At 47.5% G+C, this 752-nt stretch overlaps 1 protein-coding gene across 1 annotated transcript; it reads right to left on the bottom strand.

The window, feature by feature from the left end:
- Window positions 1-221: 221 nt before the first annotated feature.
- Window positions 222-686, bottom strand: LOC109508099 (putative FK506-binding protein 9-like protein; the record flags this gene model as incomplete). Its single annotated transcript, XM_019857946.1, has 2 exons — window positions 513-686; window positions 222-427 (listed from the first exon to the last, which is right to left on the bottom strand). Coding segments are annotated over exons 1-2 (276 nt in total), but the record flags the coding sequence as incomplete, so codon positions are not given.
- Between the last annotated feature and the right edge of the window lie 66 nt (window positions 687-752).

Below are 752 nucleotides of genomic sequence, written 5' to 3'. Positions count from 1 at the left end.
TCATTTTAATTCATTTATTTTGATATTAAACAATTGTACTTTTTTTATTTGCTATAAATACTTTGAACATGTTTTGAAATAATTGCTTGTTATAAATGCATTCATTTAAAAATTACAATTTGCATGAATTATGACTATCCATCCATCCATCCATCCATTGAATTAAAATATTTGACATACACGTGTCCGTTTTCAAAACCAAAGGACACGGGAAAGTTTGCCCAGCCCCTTAAATGGGTGACAACGAAGGGACGCGGGTTTACCTCTCGCAGGGGAACCTGGCCGTCGGCGTCCAGGTCCATGGCGGTGAACAGGGGCTCGGGGACGTCCCCCAGCCACACAAACATGAAGCCGTTGGGGACGCCTTTCTGCAGCTCCACGAGCTCCAGCTGGAAAAACAGCACAGCGCTGCCCGGAACCACGCCAGCTGCGCACAAGCCATCCAAACACGGGACATATCATGAGGTACACACCTCAACCCCGTAAGAATCACACTCAATTTTTCTTCCTACCTCCGTTTTCCCCGTGACCAAAGTGCGGCGGGACCACCACCTCCCTGGCCTCACCCTCGCACATGCCCATCAAACCCTGCTCCAGCCCCAGGATCACGTCATTGGCTCCCAGTGTGGTGACTGACGGCAAGTCTTGCTGGTCCCTATGCGCACGCACAGACAAACAAAACAATTAAACTATTCTTCCTTCAAAAATGATGTCTTAAAAAATGTCAGAAAGTCCACTTTGGGTGTGTGCGG

The sequence above is a fragment of the Hippocampus comes genome, unplaced genomic scaffold (genome assembly GCF_001891065.2).
Source record: "Hippocampus comes isolate QL1 unplaced genomic scaffold, H_comes_QL1_v1.1 scaffold461, whole genome shotgun sequence".
NCBI classification, from domain to species: domain Eukaryota; kingdom Metazoa; phylum Chordata; class Actinopteri; order Syngnathiformes; family Syngnathidae; genus Hippocampus; species Hippocampus comes.
This window is presented reverse-complemented; position numbering and strand designations above follow the sequence as displayed.